This window comes from Salvelinus fontinalis, chromosome 37 (genome assembly GCF_029448725.1).
Source record: "Salvelinus fontinalis isolate EN_2023a chromosome 37, ASM2944872v1, whole genome shotgun sequence".
NCBI classification, from domain to species: Eukaryota; Metazoa; Chordata; class Actinopteri; order Salmoniformes; family Salmonidae; genus Salvelinus; species Salvelinus fontinalis.
In genome coordinates this window covers 19,976,747-19,998,602 of record NC_074701.1, presented here as the reverse complement: position 1 = coordinate 19,998,602, position 21,856 = coordinate 19,976,747, and the positions used below count along the sequence as shown (strand labels likewise).

The following is a 21,856-nucleotide window of genomic DNA, read 5'->3' as shown; positions in this document are numbered from 1 at the left end:
GTTAGATGTACTGCCAAATTCTCTAAAACGACTTTGGAGGCTGCTTTTGGTAGAGAAATTAACATTAAACTCTCTGCCAACAGCTCTGGTGGACATTCCTGTAGTCAGCATGCCAATTGCACGCTCCCTCAAAACCTGAAACATCTATGGCATTGATTTGTGTGACACAAAACTGCAAAGAGTGGCCTTTTATTATCCCCAGCAAAAGGTGCACCTGTGTAATGATCATGCTGTTTAATTTTCTTGATATTCCACACCTGTCAGGTGGATGGACTATCTTGTCAAAGGTGAAATGCTCACTAACAGGGATGTAAACAGAGAAATAAGCTTATTTTTTATTAAATGTTTTTGTAATTGTACCCCCTTTTCTCCCCAATTTCGATCTTGTCTCATCGCTGCAACCCCCCAATAGGCTCGGGAGAGGCAAAGGTCGAGTCATGCTTCTTCCAAAACATGACCCGCTAAGCTTCACTTCTTAACACCTTGACACCCGCTCGCTTAACCCGGAAGTCATTTAATCCCCCACAAGTGCCTTAGACCACTGCGCCACTCAGGAGGCCAGAAATAAGCTTTTTGAAATGCTTTCATGAAGGACAGGTTTGAATTGTGAGGATGACCACACAATTTATTTTCATAATAAGACAGATCTATTGGTTTTCTACACAAAGTTGCAAAGGAAATGTTGATCTATTTAATAAACACAAGAGACCAGTAAAATGGATTTTAAAAAGTGTTACGGTATATCAGCAACCGTGTTATCTAGTGGTCAAAACCTGGTACTTTCACACTACTTTATGGTAAATAATGAAAGCAACATCAATGACACATTTATCTGAACAGGGGAAAAAAACATCACCATATTCACAGGGAATAGAAGACAAAGAATGAAGAAGCAATACTCCAAGCCACAGCTTCATACTACTTGTCAAACATAGAGAACTAATACTGTTCACTGGTTGTTGGGTTGGGATTGGGGTGGGATTGGCATGGGATATGGGAGGTACGTGGGTAGCTTTTGAATAAGTTTTGGATTCCTCAAGTCTTACTCATTGGTAGGAAAAAGTTTGTTGGGCACTATATTCATTGAATATTATCTGAATCCTATAAATTAAAATGGCCAATTTGGATGCAATTAATTTCTCTGAGATAAAAAACAATTTTAACAAAATAATGTTTCAGGTACCTGTCTCTAACTAACGAAACTATTTCAGAACAATCTGAGATGCTGGGTGCGAAATCCTCTTTTATTGTGCTTTCTGAGGTGGAAAGACCCCCCTACTGTTATTTAGGTAGGTTCCCTGCTGCAACTCAACACTGGTGATATCGATCTGTTCCTAAGCCTCCGCCAAGCTCCTAGGGATAACCCCCTCCCAGACAGGCAGACCTCCCTAGCCCACAAGACATTCAGGGAGTAAAGTCAATTATACACAACCTGCTTGGTCTCCCCGTGGGGGAAAGGAACCCACACTTTCTAATCCGATCAATTCATGTCAGACAGCTGGCTGGATTCAGCCCTATCTCTGAGCCCTGTAATCCAGGCTAAGACTTCACACTCTGCGCCGCTCCAACTCAGATCACCACACATCCGTGATACAGCAAATTAGAGTAAACACACCCACACTAACAGATATATATATATGTGCATAGTCAAACAAACACACAAACAAAACCATAAATGTACTCAGTTCCTAAACTTCATGGTGAATGCCACGATATAGGCTAGAACAAACAACAGAAAAAGCATGAAACCACATAAAAAGTATTTATAAATATTTATCAAGAAGCTTGCCAGGTAAGAACTTAAACAGCAGTTTTAAAAACGGCCATGTCATTTGATGTCAGATAATCAGAGCTCATATTATAGTCCTTGGCAGCCCTTCTACCTGCAGCACATTACATCTGACTCTTTGGCTCAGAGTTGGGTCCTGAGAGCAGTTTAGTGCTACTCAACACATTTCTCAGACTGTTGCCCATTCCTGTCAGTGCTCACAGTGAATCAAGAGGTCTGAAGATGAAGATGGAGCTGCAGTGTATAGCAGCCGTCTTAAAAGCGCCTGAAAAATGTTGCTATTTTTGGGGGTTTTAAAGCTGATCTAATAAAAATGTGTACATAATGCCTCCGCCATAATTTCTTATGCCCGAAAACAGCTTCTGGACATCAGAACAGCAATCATGAACCTCGATTTGGATGAACATGTCTACCTCAACAAGTTGGCAGCTCTGGAGATTCTGCTTAATACGGACCAGAACCTATTCCCTGTGACTCTAAAGAGGAAGAGGCAGTGAAAAAGAGGCAGGCGAGGCGGCATCCTGACGAGACTACGTCGACGAACAAACAGACCGCCATCGGATTCTGTTCTGTAGGTGAACGTGCAGTCACTGGAGCACAAACTGGATGAGCTCTGTTCAAGACTATCCTATCAATGGACCTGAAAAACTGTGATATCCGAGGACTATACATCTCGCTGGTTTTTCTACGCATTGTCAACACCAGACGGCAGCCTCGGGTAAGACGAAGGGAGAATGGGTGTGTCTCTTTGTTAACAGCAGCTGGTGCGCAATCTATTGTTAACGAAGTCTCAAGTTTTTGCTCGACTGAGTTAGAATACCAATCATGATAAGCTGCAGACCATACTATTTGCCAAGAGAGTTTACTGTCTATTTACCACCACAAACCGATGCTGGCTCTAAAAGCGCACTCAACAAGATATAAGCAAACAAGAAAAAGCACATTCAGATGCAGCGATTCTCGTGGCTGATGATTGTAATGCAGGAAAAAACTGAGATCTGTTTTACCCTTATTTTACCAGCATGTACCTGTGCAACTAAAGACGACAACATTTTAGATCCCCTTTACTCCAACCACAGAAACACATACAAGGCCCTCCCTCGCCCTCCCGTTGGCAAATCAGACCATAACTTTATCTTCCTGCTTCCTGCTTCCTACAAGCAAAAACTCAAAACAGGAAGTACCAGTGACACACTCAATACGGAAATAGTCTGATTAAGCAGATGCAGGATGGTTTCGCTAGCACATACTCAAACATTTTCTGGGATTCATCCGATAACATTGAGGTTTACCACATCAGTCACTGGCTTCATTAATAAGTGCATCAACGACATCGTCACCAAAGTGACCGTATGTACATACCCCGAACAGAAGCCATGGATTACAGTCAACACCCTCACTGAGCTGAAGTCTAGAAAAAAGCGGGACACTAAAATGAATGCTTATAAGAAATCTCACTACGACCTCTGACGAGCCATCAAACAGGCCAAAAGTCCCATACCAGGTGTCACGCCCTGGCCTTAGTATTATTTGTTTTCTTTATTATTTTAGTTAGGTCAGGGTGTGACATGGGGTATGTGTGTGTTTGGGGGTATTATATGGTAGAGGTGGTGTTGGTTGTAGTGTATGGGTTTGTGTTGAGTGTATGTATCTAGCTGTGTCTATGGGTGTGTGTAGTTTTCTAGGAAAGTCTATGGTTGCCTGAATGGGTTCTCAATTAGAGACAGCTGGTTTCTGTTGTCTCTAATTGGGATCCATATTTAAGGCTGCCATAGGCTTTAGCTGTTTGTGGGTCATTGTATATGTATATGTCTACGTAAGTAGTTTGTGTGTGCACTTGCGTTTGAAGTTTCACGATCGTTTGTTGTTTTTGTTAGTGTGGTTTAAGTGTTTCGTGTTCATCTTCGTCGTTGTAATTAAAGAAGATGTATTCATATCATGTTGCGCCTTGGTCCTCTCATTCATGTCAACACGATCGTGACACCAGGACTAAGATTGAATCCTACTATGCCAGCTCTGACACTCGGCAGATGCGGCAGGGCTTGCAAACGATTACACATTGCAAAGGAAAACCCAGCTGTAAGCTGCCCACCGACGCAAGCCTACCAGAGGAACGAAATGCTAAGCTCAAATGTTTTTTCACATTTTGTTAAGTTATAGCTTTATTCTAAAATTGATAAAATACATTTTTTAACTACACACAATACCTCATAACGACAAAGCGAAAACCAGAGCATTTTTGCTAATTTATGCAAAATAAAAACAGAACAACATTATTTACGTTAGTATACAGAATCTTTGCTATGAGACTCGAAATTGAGCTCAGGTGCATCCTGTTTCCATTAATCATCCTTGAGATGTTTCCACAACTTGATTGGAGTCCACCTGTGGTAAATTCAATTGATTGGACTTGATAGGGAAAGGCACACACCTGTCCATATAAGGTCCCACAGTTGACAGTGCATGTCAGAGCAAAAAACAAGCCTTGAGGTTGAAGGAATTGTCTGTAGAGCTCTGAGACAGGATTGTCTCAAGGCACAGATCTGGGAAAGGGTACACACAAATGTTTGCAGTATTAAAGGTCCCCAAGATCAAAGTGGCCTCTGTCATTCTTAAATGGAAGAAGTTTGGAACCACCAAGACTCTTCCTAGAGCTGGCCGCCCAACCAAACTGAGCAATCGGGGGAGAAGGGCCTTGGTCTGGGAGGTGACCAAGAACCCCATGGTCACTGACAGAGCTCCAGAGTTCCTCTGTGGAGATGGGAGAAACTTCCAGAAGTACCACCATCTCTGCAGCACTCCAGCAATCAGGCCTTTATGGTAGAGTGACCAGACGGAAGCCACTCCATAGTAAAAGGCACATGACAGCCCGATTGGAATTTGCCAAAAGGCACTTTAAGGACTCTCAGACGATGAGAAACACGATTCTCTGGTCTGATGAAACCAAGATTGAAGTCTTTGGCCTGCATGCCAAGTGTCATATCTGGAGAAAACCTGGCACCATCCCTTCGATGAAGCATGGTGGTGGCAGCATCATGCTGTGGGGATGTTTTTCAGAGGCAGGGGCTGGGAGACTAGTCAGGATCGAGGGAAAGATGAACAGAGAAAAGTACAGAGAGATCCTTGATGAAAACCTTCTCCAGATCACTCAGGACCTCCGACTGGGGAAAAGGTTCACCTTCCAACTGGACAATGACCCTAACCACACAGACAAGACAACACAGGAGTGGCTTTGGGACAAGTATCTGAATGTCCTTGAGTGGCGCAGCCAGAGCCCGGACTTGAACCCGATCAAACATCTCTAGAGACCTGAAAATAGCTGTGCTGTGATGCTCCCCATCCAACCTGACAGAGTTGAGAGTATCTGTAGAGATTAATGGGAGAAACTCCCCAATTACAGGTGCGCCAAGCTTGTAGCATCATAGCCAAAAAAGACTTGAGGCTGTAATCACTGTCAAAGGTGCTTCAGCAAAGTACTGAGTAAAGGGTCTGAGTACTTTTGTAACTGTGATATTTCCGTTTTTATTTTATAAAAATATATATATATATATATATATATATATATATATATATTTGTAATGATGGGGTATTGTGTGTTGATGTAACGGATGTGAAATGGCTAGCTAGTTAGCGGGTGCGCGCTAGTAGCATTTTCAATCAGTTACGTCACTTGCTCTGAGACTTAAGTAGGGTTTCACCTTGCTCTGCAAGGGCCGTGGCTTTTGTGGAGCGATGGGTAACGATGCTTCGTGGGCGACCGTTGTTGATGTGTGCAGAGGTTCCCTGGTTCGCGCCCGTGTCGGGGTGAGGGGACAGTTTAAAGTTATACTGTTACATTGGTGCCGTGACCCGGATCACTGGTTGCTGCGGTTGCTGCGGAAAAGGAGGAGGTCGAAAGGGGGGTGAGTGTAACGGATGTGAAATGGCTAGCTAGTTAGCGGGTGCGCGCTAGTAGCATTTTCAATCAGTGATCCGGGTCAACAGCATCAATGTAACAGTACCAGGGACCCTCTGCACACATCAACAACGGTCGCCCACGAAGCATCGTTACCCATCGCTCCACAAAAGCCACGGCCCTTGCAGAGCAAGGGGAAACCCTACTTAAGTCTCAGAGCAAGTGACGTAACTGCTACTAGCGCGCACCCGCTAACTAGCTAGCCATTTCACATCCGTTACATAGAGTGATGAAGATAAACAACCCTTTAATACATTTTACAATAAGCCTGTAATGTAACATGTGGAAAAAGTCAAAGGGTCTGAATTCCTTCTGAATACACTGTACATGCAGCCCTTGAATTGTGCCGGAGCTATCCAGAGCGCCATACCGGCATTTCAAATGTTTGGGTAATTGCGTACCAGCTCCTCTATAAAACAAAGTAGCCTATCGCCGTCCCAGATTCACGCATAAGGCAAAAAAGGTTCATCAATGCGGAATGAAGGCGGGATCTGCATTGAATAGCAATGGTGAGTGGGCATTCGTTTCCTGATTCCGCTTTGTTCAAATTTATTTGCCGCTAGTCTGTAAATCTGTGCGTGACAGTAGGCTGTTCGAGATTGTGCAGATTGAAAATACACCAACCTGAATGCGCTTGATGCACCGTTCCAAATTGTCAAATTAGGGTTTGTAAGATCAAGAAAAGTAATGAAGGCACACTTTTAAATATGATCAATCACTTAAAAATACACATATCAGCCATTATCGGAAAGACCCTTCTTTGTGTGTTGCATGTGTGCCAGCAGGCCGTTGCCCGAGGAGAGACCGCGACAAATCAGCAACATGTATAAAATAATGACAGACTAACTTGATAGCCAATTCAAAACATACAATTTAGTAGTTATCTCGCTAGTTAATAACTATAGCTAATTAAGCATTAATATCGCTGTGTGTTAATTCCTGGTGTCACTATTTCTATTTGTAATTGTATTTTTTGCCTTTAACTCTGCATTATTGAAAAAGGACCCGTAAGTAAGCATTTCACTGTTAGTCTTCACCTGTTTTTTAAAAAGAATGTGGGAAATAACATCTGATTTTGATTCGATTTGTTTTTAAACAAGCGCTTTGGTTTTGAGTCTGGCTTTGGTTTTGTTTGTCTGTGTGAGTCTATTTAATGGGGCTAAATAATACATCCGGACCGGGGCCAGAGGCTGGGCTGGCCTGGTCAGTAGTGAGGCTGGGTCTGATTCCCTCCATTACTTCAAACCTTCATAGTGCACAGCCTTGCCTAATCTGGAACTAATCTGGTGTGGGACCACTCACATCCAGTCTCTTTTTTTCAAAGGTAAGGTACAAAAACACTTGATAGGTAACGCCTCATAGTCTTTGTTTTGTCTTTCATTATATCATATATTCGCTCTTGAAAATAACAGGTGCACATTGCAAATATTTTGTAACTCTGACTATAATGATGTAAATTTAAAAAATGTGTAGCGTGCATGTCTGAAGAGCCATTCGAGCAGAACAAATCTTGGCTCAAATAATAGAATAAAGACCTCGGTGACGGGCAGGGGGGTCCCATAATATAATATATACCTTCAATTATTTCTAAACAGCTGACATAGAATGGCAACACACATTTTATATGTGAGATAAAAGTGTAAATTAAGTATAAATCTGTGGGAAGTGGTAACATAAATTATAGGTCATATCAGCAATCCCACTAGCATTCAAAAGATTGCTAAAATAGTGTAACCTAAACGCAACCTACATCTTTAACAATAAAAACTATATTTCCCGGGATTGTCATTATTATTTTACTATTTAGTCGTTATGTCCATTTCAGCTCTTGCACAACAATATGTCCTATATATTGTCATTCAGATGAATGCAGAACACAGAGAGAGAGAGAGAGAAGTGCGTTGGACCAGACACCCCTGCTCATATCTTGTCTCAAAGGGATCTGTATGAACGAGCGAGAGAGAAAGAGAGAGCGAGGGAGAGAGAGGAGGAGGAAAAAACACTGGGTGCAGGACCCACACGCTGTAGTTCCAGCCAATTGCATTTCAGAGAAGTGACCATGGCTAGCGATAAACAAAGCACAATAGATCATTTCTCTCAGAGCTGGAGCCCAGCGCTGGAGGCTGCGGAAGGAATGACAGAGAGAGGGAAAGAGAGAGACAGCACAATCTATGCACCGGCTTGGGCTATTCTCCAACACTCAATTCTTTAAGCCTTTTTTCTTTTTGAATGCTATTAAGCCAGCCGTGTTGCATGACTGCTGCACTTTGCACATGAAGAGAGACAGAGAGAGGGAGAGAGAGAAGGAGAATATCACTCACCCGTTTCACTGAGACAGGAGCCGTGCAGCCATTTGAGCGCGATGTCAAAACACACAAGCCCAGATAGTCCTCCACACAGATGTGTAAACAGCACCAGTAAGGTCTCTCTTTGTTTGTTTTTTTCCGGGCTGGGTAGGTCTCTCCGTTTGCTGCTGCCTGCCGGGTTTTACAGCTTTGAAGCAGGTGGATGACAAAACATCAATCTCTCCAGGCACATTGTGGAGCATGCACGGTTGACACACTCCTCTCACAAACCCATATATAATCACAAACTGCAATACAGTCATCCTGGCTGGAGGGATAAATATTTGCTTAAAGGGAGCTAAGCCTCAAACCTGTATATAGGAGCACGGCAATACGGTGGCTTTTGTAGTAATCATGGTTTGATTGGATTTGAATAGGAATTGTAATGACATATTTGGCATTCGGGAGAGGGAATTCATGCCACATGTTGTGGCATGCAATGCGTATGTAAATTGAAACAGAGACAGATGTCTTATTGGATTTCATAATATATGGAATATGAATGATACTGGCAGAATAATTACATGACAGTGTGAATGTTTTGTTGTCTTATGGTCAAGGTAATCTAGACTAAAAATAGATGTCGATGTAATGTCAATACCTACCTCAAAGGAGAACACATTATCTGAGGTTGGCAATGTCACCTGTAGCATAGAATAGAACAGAATAAACTGAGAATCCTTTCACAAAATGATCAGTAATACTTTTATTTCTTAACATATCCCTGTCCCTTACATATTGTCTTTATAATGAATAAAAAAAGGAATAGCCACTGTAAATACCTCCACACATTATGCTTAGCCTATACTTCAACACATTGACTAGGCCTATGCCTTCCAGAGACCCTTTAGCTACTGCTTTGATACATTCTTCGACCATGAAATTCCATTCTTTATACTGTACATTAAAAGGTGTCCATTACCTGTGGGCTATTCATATAAAAGGACCAGTTAGCTGAACATCCTAGAAGTGCGGTTAAGCCTATTTCCATGATTTAATCATGTATTTAATTTGAGGCCAAGCTAATACAGGGTTATGTCTACTCAGCAACATTCATGAACCCTTCAATATTTTGTAAACAGGCTACAACAATAATTGGAGAATGGAGAATGGCAATTGATAATGTGTAATAACTTATAATAACCCCTTTTCTTAATCAATTAACTTTTTCAGTGAAAGTTGCATAAATACTTAAAATAATAGTAGCTTACCCGAAACACTGCTTAGTTGGCACTAGCTAATAAAGTTTTGTAATTCAAACCAAAGCCTGTGTGACGTATGTTACACTTTTTATTATTATTTTTTTTGCGGGAAAAACAGTTAGCTGGCTAGCTACTCAACCAAAAATAACGTATCGGTTTCTGTACAAAGGCAATACTTGTATTTCTGAAATACATTTTTCTCAAACGAACTCTTAGTTAATGTTCAAGTGTCACGAACGTGAGTACTGTATGCAGCTGAAAACTTGAGATGTTTACATGCTAGCATGGTCAGCTAACCATGTTGTTACGTTAGCCCAGCACCACACAGCTGACTTCGAACTGTCAAGAATGGAGAGTTTACTTGTCAAAGAGAGTCCGCTGTTGTTACCACTCAACAAGGAGAAAACTGTCTATGATGGATTTATCACGGTTCAGGTGGGACAAACATGGTTTCTGAGCTAGGTAACTGTTACTTGCGCCACAATCAAGTTAAGATAATGTTGTAACGTTATCTTTGATATCATTTGTAACGTTGTTAGCTGTGTAGTAGTCGCGCGCACGCATCGATTCTTGGACAGTCAGCTGTTTATTTAGAAGTTGCCGGAATAATATTTATGGTTTGAACAAGATTTGATGGCCTACTTTATCTACTATTGTTGCTATTTTATTTTAGGAGAGAGACTTCAGAATAAGAATACTGCTTCCACCAGATCATCAACTTAAACTGGCTAAGTAACGTTACAAGTCCCCTGTATTCTATTTGTGTGTGTGTGTGTGTGTGTGTGTCAGAGAAAGACAGACACAAGGACTTGTCTGTCAATTCGTCTCTCTGTTTGTCCATCTGTTTCTTGCTCTCTCTACACGCACACATACAGACTTAGGCAGAGGATTGGTGGCCTCAAACTTAATGATACATGTTGCTTGCCCTCTTTCATACCCCAAATTAATTATATGTCACTCTAGTCCCCTGGATCAAATGGAATCAATGATTTACTAAATATCATTCTGCATTGCAGGCTTCACTGCTGCTGGCAGTTGAAACAGCTATTGTGTGGATATGGGCACATAGTAAAACAGGTAAGAAGAAAACAAAGCAATCCACACCAACACTTTAATAACTCTAATCAATTGAGAGGCCAACTCATTTCAGATGAAGATGTTTTCAAGGATAGGTAGACTGGACTGCTTAGTGAACTGTATGTTCACTTATGCATTCCATCACTTGCTGTGTTTCATTCGCTTGTTGAAAAAAATATTTTCCACTGCATAATTAACATTGCCTTGGAAATGTCCCTATTTGTTATGTGGTCACCTCTGGGTTATTGGGATTAGATTTATATTTCACCCCAGGCTGTAAAGTTCATTATTTTCACAGGCTTTAAGCTATCATTAATTATTAAACCTAGTGGCAGGCTCCATTAATCAAAACATTGGCCTTGATTTGAACAGCTACTAAGTTGGTTTGAAAGAAGACACTACAGTAACACTTAATTTTCCAGCTAATCAGATCTCTCTTGTTTTGTCTTTTCGCAGAGATTACATCACTCTCCTGATCTAGTCAGCTTTGTTCTGGAGCTGAAGACTGTCCTGGTAAGAGCATCTGTTTTTACCTCAGATTGATATTGACATATTCCTTGATGTCATAATACATACAGTAAAACAATACCGCACTGAAATGCTGGTGATTGAACGTAAACAGGAAGTGTTCTATGTTCCAGGAAGTGGCCCTCAAGTGCAGGCCAGAGTGTCGCTCCATCCCACCTCCACAGTACTACTCTCAGCTCATCATTGAGATGGAGGACCTGGGATGGGATAAGTATGTACTGGAGCAAGTAGGGATAGGGCCAGGAGCTTTACCACGTGACCTGACCAGGAAATACTCTTGTCACTAGTCATAGAATATAACTATGACCTGCATTATTACCTGTTGAGTTCTATTATACAGGCCAGTGACTAACTATTACCCTATAGCGGCCATACCATCAGCCTGAACCATAAAATAAAGGCTTAGGACAATATTATACTGCATTATTAACTGACTAATAATGACATCCTTATTTTTTTGTTATTGAGTTACAGTTAAAGCCAGATCCCATTTAATAACACTGCCTAGCTATATGTCAGCTAGGGCCAATACCGTCTTCTCTTTGTGACTGGTGATGCATCTCAGCTACCATTTAGCTCGGCTACTCATTTTCCACTTTCCCTATTAATGACTACAGCTGCAATTATGATATTAGCAAATGCAAATTGGTCTAATTGAAGACCCTACTCTTAGGTTTAATGGGGGGGATGTTGAAGTTATGTGGAAATGAGGTGAACGTCATTTCAATACTGTATTACCTTTAGAAGCATTACGCAGCAGGCCTCAATGCACTCGAGATTCGTTTAACGTCTTAATTGGCAGTGGCATTAATAGCCTGGGTGTTTTCACTCGTTCACTCATTTTGTCTGCTGATAGGTGCAGGTAAGAGAGGCTTGCATTGAGCCTGGTCATTTGAATGGGCTTGAGACTGCCTTGAGAAGTTATGAGTTAGTGAATGGGAATATGGAGTCAAGTATCTCCACTCCATCCCCCTCTATGCCTAAAACACATGCTTTAAAGTGTTTGGCATCATTAAATAGACACAACTCTATTCCATATTCACCACTCTTTGAGGCATATCCATTTTTTTATTCTCTGTTTGAAGTAAGAGGTGTGTGAATGTGTCTTTGCCTTCACCTTTTGTGTATTGCTCTTCAATCTGCCTTTAGGTTTCCCAAAGACCGTATACCACGTGTCAATCTCATTCCACGGAGGGCAGGTTCTGCAGGTTTTCGCTCCTCCCTTGTACTTGATTGATGAATTAAGGTCACTAATTAGTAAACAACTCCCCTCACCTGATGGTCTAGATCCTAATTGACAGGAAGAAGGGGGAAAAATGCGGACACTAGGCCCTCCATGGATTGACTTGGACACCCCTGCCGTATACTTTTCCTTTACCCCAAATGGCCATACTTCCATTTGGCTTTTATTGTAATCGATATAGGTCTCACATCTTCCTAACTTGGAGGAGTCTGCTAGGCATTATTGAATATATATATTATTTTTTTTGTTTGCAAATATATTAAAAATAAAAAAAATAAAAATACCTTATTTACAGAAGTATTCAGACCCTTTGCTATGAGACCTGAAATCGAGCTCAGGTGCATCCTGTTTCCATTGATGATCCTTGAGATGTTTATACAACTTTATTGGAGTCCACCTGTGGTAAATTCAATTGATTGGACATGATTAGGAAAGGCACACCCTTGTCTATATAAGGTCCCACAGTTGACAGAGCAAAAACGAAGCATTAAAGTCGAAGGAATTGTCTGTAGAGCTCCGAGACAGGATTGTGTCGAAGCACAGATCTGGGGAAGGGTACCAAAAAATGTCTGCAGCATTGAAGGTCCCCAAGAACACAGTGGCCTCCATAATCCTTAAATGGAAGAAGTTTGGAACCACCAAGACTCTTCCTAGAGCTGGCCGCCCAGCCAAACTGAGCACTTGAGGGAGAAGGGCCTTGGTCAGGGAGGTGACCAAGAACCCCATGGTCACTCTGACAGAGCTCTACAGTTGCTCTGTGGAGATGGGAGAACCTTCCAGAAGGACAACCATCTCTGCAGCAATCAGGCCTTTATTGTAGTGTGGCCAGACACAAGCCACTCCTCAGTAAAAGGCACATGACCACCCGCTTGGAGTTTTCCAAAAGGCACCTAAAGACTCAGACCATGAGAAACAAGATTATCTGGTCTGATGAAACCAAGATTGAACTATCTGGCCTGAATGCCAAGTGTCACATCTGGAGGAAACCTGGCACCATCCCTACGGTGAAGTATGCTGATGGCAGCATTGAGGCAAAGATGAATGGAGTGAAGTACAGAGAGATCCTTGATGAAAACCTACTCCAGAGTGCTCAGGACCTCGGACTGGGTTGAAGGTTCACCTTCCAACAGGACAATGATCATAAGCACATAGCCAAGACAACACAGGAGTGGCTTCGGGAAATGTCTCTGAATGTCCTTGAGTGGCCCAGCCACAGTCCAGACTTTGAACCCGATCAAACATTTCTGGAGAGACCTGAAAATAGCTGTGCAGCAACGCTCCCCATCCAACCTCCCTCTGTATCTGAATCCTGGACTTACTGACGGGCCGCCCCTAGTTGGTAAGAGTAGGTAACAACACATCCACCACGCTGATCCACAACACGGGGGCCCCTCAGGGGTGTGTGCTCAGTCCCCTCCTGTAGTCCCTGTTCACTCATGACTGCACAGCCAGGCACAACTCCAACACCATCATTAAGTTTGCCGATGACACAACAGTGGTAAGCCTGATCACCGACAATGATGAGACAGCCTGACCGTGTGGTGCAAGGACAACAACCTCTCCCTCAACGTGATCAAGACAAAGGAGAGGATTGTGGACTTCAGGAAAAGGAGGACCGAGCATGCCCCCATTCTCATCGACGGGGCCGTAGTGTAGCAGGTTGAGAGCTTCAAGTTCCTTAGCGTCCACATCACCAACAAACTAACATGGTCCAAGCACACCAAGACAGTTGTGAAGAGGGCACAACAAAACCTATTCCCCTTGCACCATCAAGAGCATCCTGACGGGTTGCATCACTGCCTGGTATGGCAACTGCTCAACCTCCAACTTCAAGGCACTAGAGGGCAGTGCGAACGGCCCAGTACATCACCGGGGCCAAGCTTCCTGCTATCCGGGACCTCTATTCCAGGCGGTGTCAGAGGAAGGCCCTAAAAATTGTCAAAGACTTCAGCCACCCTAGTCATAGACTGTTCTCTCTGCTACCGCACAGTAAGCGGTACCAAAGCGCCAAGTCTAGGTCCAAGAGGCTTCTAAACAGCTTCTACCCCCAAGCCATAAGACTCCTGAACATCTAATCAAATAGTTAACCAGACTATTTGCATTTCCCCCCCTCTTCTACGCTGCTGCTAGTCTCTGTTATTATCTATGCATAGTCACTTTAATAACTCTACCTACATGTACATTACCTCAATACCGGTGCCCTCGCACATTGACTCTGTACCGGTACCCCCTGTATATAGCCCCGCTATTGTTAACTTTAATTATTTGTTATCCTTATCTCTTACTTTTTTTGTATTTTCTTGAATCTGCATTGTTGGTTAAAGGCTTGTCAGTAAGCATTTCACTGTTGTATTCAGCGCATGTGACAAATTTGATTTAAATTGAACCTGACAAACCTTGAGAGGATCTCTAGAGAAGAATGGGAGAAACTCCCCAGATAGAGGTGTGCTAAGCTTGTAGCGTCATACCCAAGAAGACTCATACCCAAGAAGACTCGAGTAAAGGGTCTGAATAATTATGTAAATGTGTAGATTAATGAGGGGGGGAGGGAATATTTAACTATTTTAGAATAAGGCTGTAACATAACCAAATTTGGAATAAGTCAAGGGGTCTGAATACATTCCGAAGGCACTGTAATAGTGAGTGGAATTTTACATGACTGTCTGGCTTTCTACACAGATCTCATACTTTTCATACGATATCTGGAGCACCACAGTTCTCATCATTACTTTAACAAATTACTTTTTCACCACCGTACAGCTAGCTCCATCCATATACTGTTCACTCAAACACACGTGTGTCATCTGTTCCTGTTTTCTAAGCAGCTCCGTTCCTGTAGTTGCAATTGCACTGCTATCATCAGTCTTCACAATGGGGCATCACACTGTCACGCTGTGTCCATCGCGCCAAGTGCCAGCCAGCCCCTGCTTTTGTGGGGCGGGAGGCCGCGTGAATGCAGAGTAGAGGATATGGGACTGTGATTCAAGAATGGAGCTGTGATACTGATATGCAGAAATGTTTTTGCTAGATTGTCACTGCAATGAAATGGAATGAGGGAAGGGGGAAAAGAGGGAGATGAATTGAGTGAGTGAAATATTTTCTGTGTGTTACTAGATTAAAGGAGTGAGGTGCTGTGTTGGATCACGGTGTGTGTGTTTGAGCATATTTGCACTCATTTCTGTGTTTTTGTCAGTTTTACGATCATCCTAGTCGGGTCCGTCAAACGCTGCCCTGCTCCATGCCTTCAGAAGTTGACACTGACCACCACACCACATAAATCCCCAGCAGAAATATGGCCATGTCAGCCACAGCAGAGTTCCATGACTGCACTGGAAATCTAGGAGGAAGTTACCCCCCCAGAGTCTAGCAACTGATCTAGGGTCAGTTTGACATTTCCTCCGCTTAAGGTTAGGATTAGGGAATTGTAAGCTGGTCCTAGAGCTGTACCTACGGGGGATTTCTAACTGTTTAGACGTCTTACTGCCGGTGTGGGCTACGATGGGAGCAACCTGCTTTCCCTCTACGAAACACCTCTGAGTCTGTCTGTGTGTGAGGACGCATCACCTCTTTATGCAGTATGTGTCTGACCAGACTGACTGATGTCTGTGTGTTCCCAGGCTGTTGTCCATTGACACGGAGTTCCGCACACTGAAACTGAGGGCTGAGGACTCCTCAGGACGACAGCACGTCGTCACCGTCAAACTGACGCCCAAGGTAAGGGAACACACACACACTATGCAGGCTAACACTTACAGCTAAACTAACTAAAGCCTGAAGTGAGAACACACACATTGTAACAGTCAATGAAAAAACCCAAGTCTACTCTTACACAGTATGTTCAAATATCCATCTTGTGTTAAAAAGACAGTACCTCTCTGAGCAGTCCCATATCTAGGGCAAACATAGTTTTCTGAAGTCTGCGTGAGAGGTTCCAACACCCTGTGAGATGGGAGTGTAGAGATATCCACTTTAGATTCACAGTTGCATGATACAACCCTCCAGAAGCAGAGGAGAGGAGAGAGATAAGACCATGTGGGCATAACTAGTAGAAATGCATATTGCTGGTCCTCTTAAAAGGTAGAACATCTAGATCAGTTTTAGCACAGACCATGCCTACATCTTGGTTGGCGTTAGCCGGCATATCACTCTTTCCATGCCTGCCTGCCCCCTCCCTCTGGGTTTAGCAGGGTGGCAGTGCTGGGTTCGGGAGTAGTGAGCAGGGTGGCCGCATGGCAGGTTGGTGGTAGCTGGCCCAGATGATATCCATTGGAGGTGGTTGGTTTCACCCTGTGCACACCTGCCTGTGTGCCCACCTGCCTGCCCCCGTCACTGTGTAAAAATAGCCTGGATTCCCCCTGTGGCCCAGCTGCCTCGCCCGCCCTTCTCCCCTACCCAGGTCACCCCACACAGGCGCACAGTCAGAGGGTGGAAGGTAGGGGTTGACATGCAGAGATAGGGGGGGCAGGCAGGGAAAGAGTGATATGGGGAAAGAAGGAGAGAAATTAAGAAAGAGATGTAAGGAAAGGGTTTGGGTTAACTTCCAAAAAACTACTTCACCAGTAGTCTATAGCCTGTTTAGTGTACGTACAGTATTGGTAACAGTCAAGTACCCAGGGACATTGATATGCATGTTGGCCAACTCTAGGGTGTTAAGGCAAGTTTCCCTCCTATTCACAGCACCCTGTAGAGGCCCCATGGTGCTCCGCAGACCTACCTGTTCCACTGGCCATTACTTGGACACCACAGGTACTGTACAAACAAACACATCACACTGTTTCAGTCCAACTGTCTCACACTCGTACATGGGGTTGGGAATTTCCAGGGACCTCCCAATACAATATTATCACGATACTTAGGTGCCGATTCTATATGTATTGTGATTCGATACTGGGATTTTATTGCGATTTGATATTCCAAACATAATGCTCACTATGTCTGCTGCAGAAAGACAAGAGAGCCATGAGAAAACAAATGTTGATCAGTCATGTAATGAAAGTGCTGAAAACATGTTGGCTCACTGTTTTTAAAAAGATGGATAACAAGCTATAGGATGAAAAATACCGGAGTTTTAGCGCAGGTACAGCTGACTAGCGCAACCTAACAACAAAGAAATTGTCAAAAATAACGATATGCGATATGTAACTATATTAATTTTTGATTTTATTTTTCTTTACTACTTATACACACTAACACACTTTTTCAGTCGCAATTCACACACTTGCTGTCTGTCTCAGTACAACCTTTGAAGGATTCCCTTTTAACTCCTATTTTATTCTCAGTTACAGTCAGTAATATTGAGCCCTAGACACTGACAGCTGTTCTCTTTCTATGTGCTGGGTGTGTCCCTCTACACGTGTGTGTGTGTGTGTGTGTGTGTGTGTGTGTGTGTGTGTGTGTGTGTGTGTGTGTGTGTGTGTGTGTGTGTGTGTGTGTGTGTGTGTGTGTGTGTGTGTGTGTGTGTGTGTGGTACATGGCAACCGTACAGAGAAGACGAGCTAAGTACAGCGCTGCCGTATGGAGCCTGTCTGCCTGCTGGGCAGCTGATGGATCTCTCCTGTGCTGTGAGAGGAGTGTGTGTGTTGTGGGGGAAGGGCTTGTCTGTCGGCTGTCCTGACATGTTCATTTGAATGAGTAATTATTGCCTGCTCTGTTGCAGGGCCAAGATGTGCCACACTGTGTTTGTGTGAAAGAATGAGAGGGACAGAGAGACACTGTAGTTTGTGTGCACATTAGAGAGGAAAAACAAGACAATGTGTCATACACTCAGTGGACAGTTTATTAGGTACACCCCGTTCCCATTCAAATGGTTCACTCCTACAAGACAGTGAGTCACGTGGCTGTGGCTTGCTATATAAAGCAGGCAGACAGGCATCAAGGCATTCAGTTACTTTTCAATTAAACGTTAGAATGGGCAAAACAAGTGACCTCAGCGACTCTGCGTGGTATGATCGTCGGTGTCAGGCGTGCCAGTTTCAGTATCTCAGAAACGGTCGGCCTCCTGGGCTTTTTACTCATGATAGTGTCTAAGGTTTACAGAGAATGGTGCTACACACTAAAAAACATCCAGTCAGCGGCATTCCTGTGGGCTGAAACAGCTAGTTGATGAGAGGTCGAAGGAGAATGGCAAGAATTGTGCAAGCCAACAAGCGGGCCACAAAAGGGCAAATAACGGTGCAGTACAACAGTGATGTGCAGAACGGCATCTCGGAATGCACAACTCGTCAGTCCTTGTCACCGATGGGCTATTGTAGCAGATGACCACAGCGGGCTCCACTCCTATCAGCTAAAAACAAGAAGTGGCTCCAGTGGACACACGATCACCAACACTGGACACACTGGACAATTGAGAATTGGAAAAACATTGCCCGGTCAGACAAATCCCGGTTCCTGTTGCGTCATGCTGATGGCAGTCAGGATTTGGGATAAGCAACATGAGTCCTTGGCCCCATCCTACCTATTGTCAACGGTACAGGCTGGTGGTGGTGGTGTAACGTTGTGGGGAATGTTTTCTTGACACACGTTAGGTCCCTTGATACAAATTGAGCAACGTTTTCCAACCCGAAGAATTCAGGCTGTTCTGGAGGCAAAGGTGGGGTCTGACCCGGCACTAGATGGGTGTACCTAATAAGCTGGCAAATGAGTGTATGTTCATTCAGTAATACATACCTGTTTTGTGTCTTTTAACATCAGTGTGTGGTGATTGACGTCTGTATCAGATTGTGGCTGGGCAGGACCATTGGTGGGCACCAGACCCACCACTGCAGGTGTGGCACAGCATGAGCAACCTCTGCCAGCAGTCTGTGTGTTTGTGAGTCCGTGCGTGTACAACCGTATGTACCGGACCTACAGTAATAGATGATTAGAGCACGGGGTTAGAATCCTATCTGTCATCAGCCAGGAGAAGAGGGCCCAGTCAGATGCACAGTTCCCTCAATGTCTACACAAGCCACCATTATAAAGGCTTTAGGTGTATCCATTCAAAGGTCATTACTCCATTTGAACCACACTAGATGATTGCTTTTATTAGCAGTGTTTTAGTAGGTACGGTTAGGCTCTCATTTCCTCAGGAGTTAAGCCTGTAGCGAGGATAGATCTGTTTTTACTCAGTGCTAGATGAAGAGGCCTAATTGAGGCACTCAAGGAGTACTGAGCGGATCTTAGCTTTCCACAGACACACACTCTTACATCCTGCCACTCAAATCCAGCAGGAATTCAATTACCAAGCCCCCTTTTACTGGGTCCACTGTATTTCTATGGAGCCATAACCATAATCACGCCACTGGCATTAATTGGCCAGTAATTGCGGAGTCTCTGCACCTGTGCGATGCTAAATTGTGTGCACTGTGCTGGCACAATGACCCATAATTTTTGGTTCATTTCTCTATTTTTTTTGTATTTTTTATTTTTTCTCCCTCATGTCGGATTTCCTGGGACAAAGCTAGTCTAATAAAATAGTTTGTTAAAGGGAATTTGATTTGTTGAGCCTGTGCCTGCATTAAATGCTAAATAGTCAAATCATTTTCTAAATCATGTTTGTATATAATGTCTATCTCCTGTTCGTCTATAGTTTCATCTTCACCTCACAAATCTAGGCAAAGAGATTTCCCTAACCGTTAGATAGCTTAATTGGTGTAAGTTATATTTTTGGTCATTTTAATACAATTAAAATTATTAGGCTACACAGGTCATTCTCTCCAAGGTCAGACCTTCTATAGATGCCAATTTTTCTGCAAATCATTACCATTTAATTGACATGGGTATAAAGTATTCACATCCCTTTACTTTTTCCACATTTTGTTCCATTACAGCCTAAATTGAAAATTGATTGAACTGAGATTTTTGTCACTGGCCTACACACATTCAAAGTGGAATTTTGTATTTAGACATTTTTACAAATTAATTAAATATGCAATGTCTTGAGTCAATAAGTATTCAACCCCTTTGTTATGGCAAGCCTAAATAAGTTCAGGGCTAAACATTTGAAAGACTGAACTATAATCGCTGCCAAGGGCGATTTTTAACATGTATTGACTCAGGGGGTTGAATACTTATCTAATCAAGATATATTAGTGTTTTTATTTTATATAAATATTTTACAAATGTTTGAATTTTTCTTCTACTTTGACATTAAGAGTTGTGTCGACAATTGTTTTAAATAAAATAATTACATCAATTTTAATCTCACTTTGGAACAACAAAATGTGGGAAAAGTGATGTGAATACTTTGAAGGAACTGTATGAACTAATTATAATTTCTCAGTTAAGATAATGAATTTCTTTATTCAAAAGTATCCACCCACACATTTGAACCCTAGTTTAGGTTGTCATACCTGTTGTGTTCTGTTCCCCACAGAGTTCTCTGGGCCATGTTCACACTCAGTTCCTGCTGCTTCTAGAGTCTCTGGCTGAGTTTTGGGCGGTTCTAGATGAGATCGATGAAAAGACCTGGGTTCTAGAGCCAGAGAAACCCAGCAGAGCCGACACCATGAGGAGAATCGCCATCGGTAACGCACACACAGACATGCAAACTCACTAACTAGAGACCTCAATAGGCCATAATTAACCCTCATGCACACTGAACTGAACAGACCTCTACTGCTACTACCTATATACACTCACTTTTATCATTGCTTCCTTTGTGTGGTCAGCTATTCCTTGTCTCCAATCACTGATTAACTATGTCTGCAGCAAATAACGTGTCCATAAAAGTGGAGGTTGACACGCAACACCCAAAGATGCTGCCAGAGTGCTGCCTGCTTGGAGCTGAGCATGGTAGGTAAAATACTGTATACTTATGGTTGTTTTTTTATCGATAATTTATATGAAATGTGTACGCTATATTAAATGACAGCATACTGCCATGTTTAATTTTTTTTTTTTAAATGCATCCTCCTGTCTATTAACTGATCTGACTCAATTTGATAAGCACATGCAGTATTGAGGAAACCTGGTTTCCACCTACCCTTATTCTATCATATCTGTGATCACAGACAAAGGAAATATGTATTATTTTGGGGGGCGCATTCTGGGTCCTGATGAATGTGTACTACCCAACAAAGTTTTTACAACATAATCAGGCTTTTGATTTGGTACGAGTAGGAGCGGACCAACCAAGGTCGAGTTTGTTCTATTTAAGTCCTAACAATTGTTGCCAATTGTTTCTTTAAATCCAAGGTCATGCTTGGCCAACAGTGCCACACAGAACTCATTGTTGGTTGCCTAGCAATGCTATTAAACACACACTGCTGTCGCCAAGACTGAGGCAGGCAGCGACCCTCAAATAGATGGGGTCACGCAGAAATATTGCTTTTTGCATTTAAGAATAACAAACAACAGAATGCAATGATGGCTGTACACAAAGACGAGGCTCATGGGGTGGAACGGACTAGAGCAGAGCGTTTATGTCGAAGTTATTGGAATATTTCCTCTTTGCCTGACTCTCTGTCATCAAATATGAAGAGCTGTTTGTAAGAGCCTGTGTGCTGCATCCAGGAAAACACTTGACATCACCCCAAATTAGATTTGGGGTGATGTTTTCTGAAATGTATTGAAATGCACAAAAACGACTGTTAAATCCCCCTGCAAGTGTTGTGTATCTCTAAACCTCTCTTTTTACAATGTCCATTTGAATTCATAACTTAATTGTGTGGGTTATTTTCCCCTGCAGTGGTAACACCTTTGAGGAACAAGCTGAATGCCAACATGCATTTATGGTAA

The 21,856-nt window shown here is 42.8% G+C and overlaps 1 protein-coding gene and 1 long non-coding RNA gene across 5 annotated transcripts in view; one reads left to right on the top strand and one right to left on the bottom strand.

Annotated features, from left to right (window-relative positions):
- Nucleotides 1-9,331, bottom strand: part of LOC129836331 (uncharacterized) — a 53,367-nt gene extending 44,036 nt beyond the window's left edge. Inside the window, exons 1-3 of one of the 3 annotated variants that reach the window (XR_008756645.1) lie at nt 9,301-9,331; nt 8,695-8,733; nt 8,066-8,237 (exon numbers count right to left, since the gene is read on the bottom strand). This is a non-coding gene — a long non-coding RNA (uncharacterized LOC129836331). Of the gene's footprint in view, nt 1-8,065; nt 8,310-8,694; nt 8,734-9,300 lie in introns of those variants that run through there. The other 2 variants (XR_008756646.1, XR_008756644.1) reach the window with 2 other exon arrangements.
- The window catches only part of fancl (FA complementation group L), a 17,630-nt gene continuing 4,254 nt past the window's right edge, over nt 8,481-21,856 (top strand). Inside the window, exons 1-10 of one of the 2 annotated variants that reach the window (XM_055902360.1) lie at nt 8,481-9,726; nt 9,965-10,023; nt 10,308-10,368; nt 10,825-10,881; nt 11,010-11,107; nt 15,757-15,853; nt 16,817-16,885; nt 20,493-20,643; nt 20,828-20,911; nt 21,807-21,852. In XM_055902360.1, coding sequence (XP_055758335.1) covers nt 9,568-9,726; nt 9,965-10,023; nt 10,308-10,368; nt 10,825-10,881; nt 11,010-11,107; nt 15,757-15,853; nt 16,817-16,885; nt 20,493-20,643; nt 20,828-20,911; nt 21,807-21,852 — 881 coding nt within the window. In that variant the 5' untranslated portion in view covers nt 8,481-9,567. The remainder of the gene's footprint in view (nt 9,727-9,964; nt 10,024-10,307; nt 10,369-10,824; nt 10,882-11,009; nt 11,108-15,756; nt 15,854-16,816; nt 16,886-20,492; nt 20,644-20,827; nt 20,912-21,806; nt 21,853-21,856) is intronic. The other variant, XM_055902361.1, reaches the window with a different exon arrangement.